Below are 2,277 nucleotides of genomic sequence, written 5' to 3' on the forward strand. Positions count from 1 at the left end.
CAATGACCAAGTTTTTTCTATTGATTTTGCGAGGAAACACCAACTGTACCTGGGGACTATAAGAAACTGCGATATAAATAAAATCGGAGACGACAAACTCTTCAGGCCTACACCCACTAAATTAGTCGGTAACAGTCGAGGATAAAAAAGGTGTTGTCATCAATCTGTAGAGCAAACAAACGGCTTTCTTGCGTACTTCTTTGCAACGCTTAGGTTGTACTGCATCCTTCGCTTTCTCATGAATAATAGTGCAATCATATCGATGCAGGTAGGGGCGTTATAATTCCACACCTGGATATATCGCCTGAATGTTTATTCCCTCATATTCTTGGTAAAATCTACCTCAGTATGAAATAACTCTACATGATTGGCTAATTTAAAGGAAAAATACCATCTATATCTGCGTGCTTAATTGAATACATCTCATAGGTCAGAAATGCCGCATCATAAAAAAAGAGCACTTAATTGCGCTTTTTAAAAAAATTATGAATTGTACCGGATGCCAATTTATACTGACTGACCCGTCAAAAACGATTCCGATAAATTGTCAAAACACTAAAATTAATAAGCACTAAAAATGCAATGGTTTCGTTTTCGCCTTAAGCTTCCGATGTGAGGCTACTCACAGAACGCGCATGCAAACGATTTTCCTCTTACGCCCACTTGCCAATTAACGCCATCGCGCCTGCGCCCATCCACATCGAAATATAAAGTGTGAAACGCTGCAACGTCGGACGCGCAAGGAATTGACCGTTCGTCGTCATGTTGTATGTCAGCAACTCCACGATACCCGTGTAAAGCAAAATGCCTCCAGCAACACAGCTCAAACTACCTTCGATCCAGAGTGCAGTCTTTGACGAGCTTGAGTACGAATTACGTATCAAGATACCAATTCCTACTCCCACAGGAGTTGTAACGGCAAATGCTAAATTGACCATGAAAAGCTTGCCCTTACGCTCGACGGATGTTAAGGCAGACGTACAAATTGCAATACCTTCAAAGAATTGATGGAAACTCAAAGCTGCAAGAAGAATCTCGAAATCCGAGCCTGTGGTCACGCCTAAGCTCACGCCAATGATGACAGAGTGGAAAAGGACCCCAGCGTCAAAGATAAGCGTGGCAATTTCACGGCGTAGTTTTGAGTTGAGATCCTTCTGTGCCACAGACTTTTCGTAATACGGGTGATCGTTCGGCGGCGGGGAAACCACCCCTTCATGATTTGTAACAATCCCCTCACCATGGGCGTGACCATGTAGCGCCGAGCCTTTGTCTCCAAAAAAGACGGAACTCTCGCACTCAATTAAGTGCATAACCACAATAGTCATCAGCACAATGGCGAGACCCCAACTCTCATACTCTGCAACAATGGGGCCGAGGCACTCATCGCTAAGCTTTTCGATTCCCTCGGCGATCATGTGGATCAGACCCGTGGCAATGACTACGCCATATGCGAAGGCGTTTATGGCCTCCATGATGACCGAATTTGCTTTACCCTGCGGTATTATCTGCGAGATAATGGGGACCGTGGTGCCGGCCGCGGCGACAACAAAAAGAATGAAGATAGCACCAATGTGGAATTCGAGGTCGTACTCGGTGTCCGTGTCGAGAGAGTTGCACCCGCAGCATGTTGCTTCACTCATGATAAAATTAGATGCGATTTGTACGGAGGAGGTCTTGGGCAGGATGCAAATGTTAAAGTGTAAGCATCTCCAGGCTCAGCAGATTGCATGGACCCAACGAGCTATGCTTTTAACAAATCTCTGTGATGAGTTTAAGAGTTGTAAAATATTGAATATTTTTACATCACATACAATAGATGTTGTTACTCAAGACATTAGTAAGAAATGGTGCCCGATTTGCGCATGAAACTATTCGCGGGAGTAATTGTTTTTAGTATGGGCTAAGCGAGCCGATGGAACCAGTTAAAAACAAGAAGTTCGTATTGAAACACGTGGTTTCCGTCTTTGCCAGTTCCGGATATTTGGGTAGGATTCTTTCGCATCCGCTCATGGATCACTCGCCGTCGTTAATGGCTTGTTATGATTTTATTGCAAAAGTCTAGTAAAAAGGCCGCCGTCGGAGCGTGCCAGCAGGTGTGAGCACAAATTTAAGATTTAAATTTGGACTAGCTACTGCGTGAATCGATAGACTCGTTCCAATGCCAGAGGATCCTGGTTCCAATGGTCCAAACGACAATATTTTTACTCAAAAGCATACTGTTTTACGGACCAAGCGAGAGGAACCCTTAAGATCTTCTTCGTAGGTCTCGTTCAAGCT

The 2,277-nt window shown here is 44.2% G+C and overlaps 1 protein-coding gene across 1 annotated transcript; it reads right to left on the reverse strand.

Moving 5' to 3' along the window:
• Nucleotides 1–653: 653 nt before the first annotated feature.
• On the reverse strand, nucleotides 654–1,640 carry CCR75_000008 (uncharacterized protein; the record flags this gene model as incomplete). Its single annotated transcript, XM_067958116.1, has 1 exon — nucleotides 654–1,640. One exon carries the CDS (start codon nucleotides 1,638–1,640, stop codon nucleotides 654–656), a length of 987 nt encoding a protein of 328 aa, XP_067823036.1.
• Nucleotides 1,641–2,277: the final 637 nt, after the last annotated feature.

This window comes from Bremia lactucae, linkage group LG1 (genome assembly GCF_004359215.1).
Source record: "Bremia lactucae strain SF5 linkage group LG1, whole genome shotgun sequence".
Taxonomy (NCBI): Eukaryota; Oomycota; class Peronosporomycetes; order Peronosporales; family Peronosporaceae; genus Bremia; species Bremia lactucae.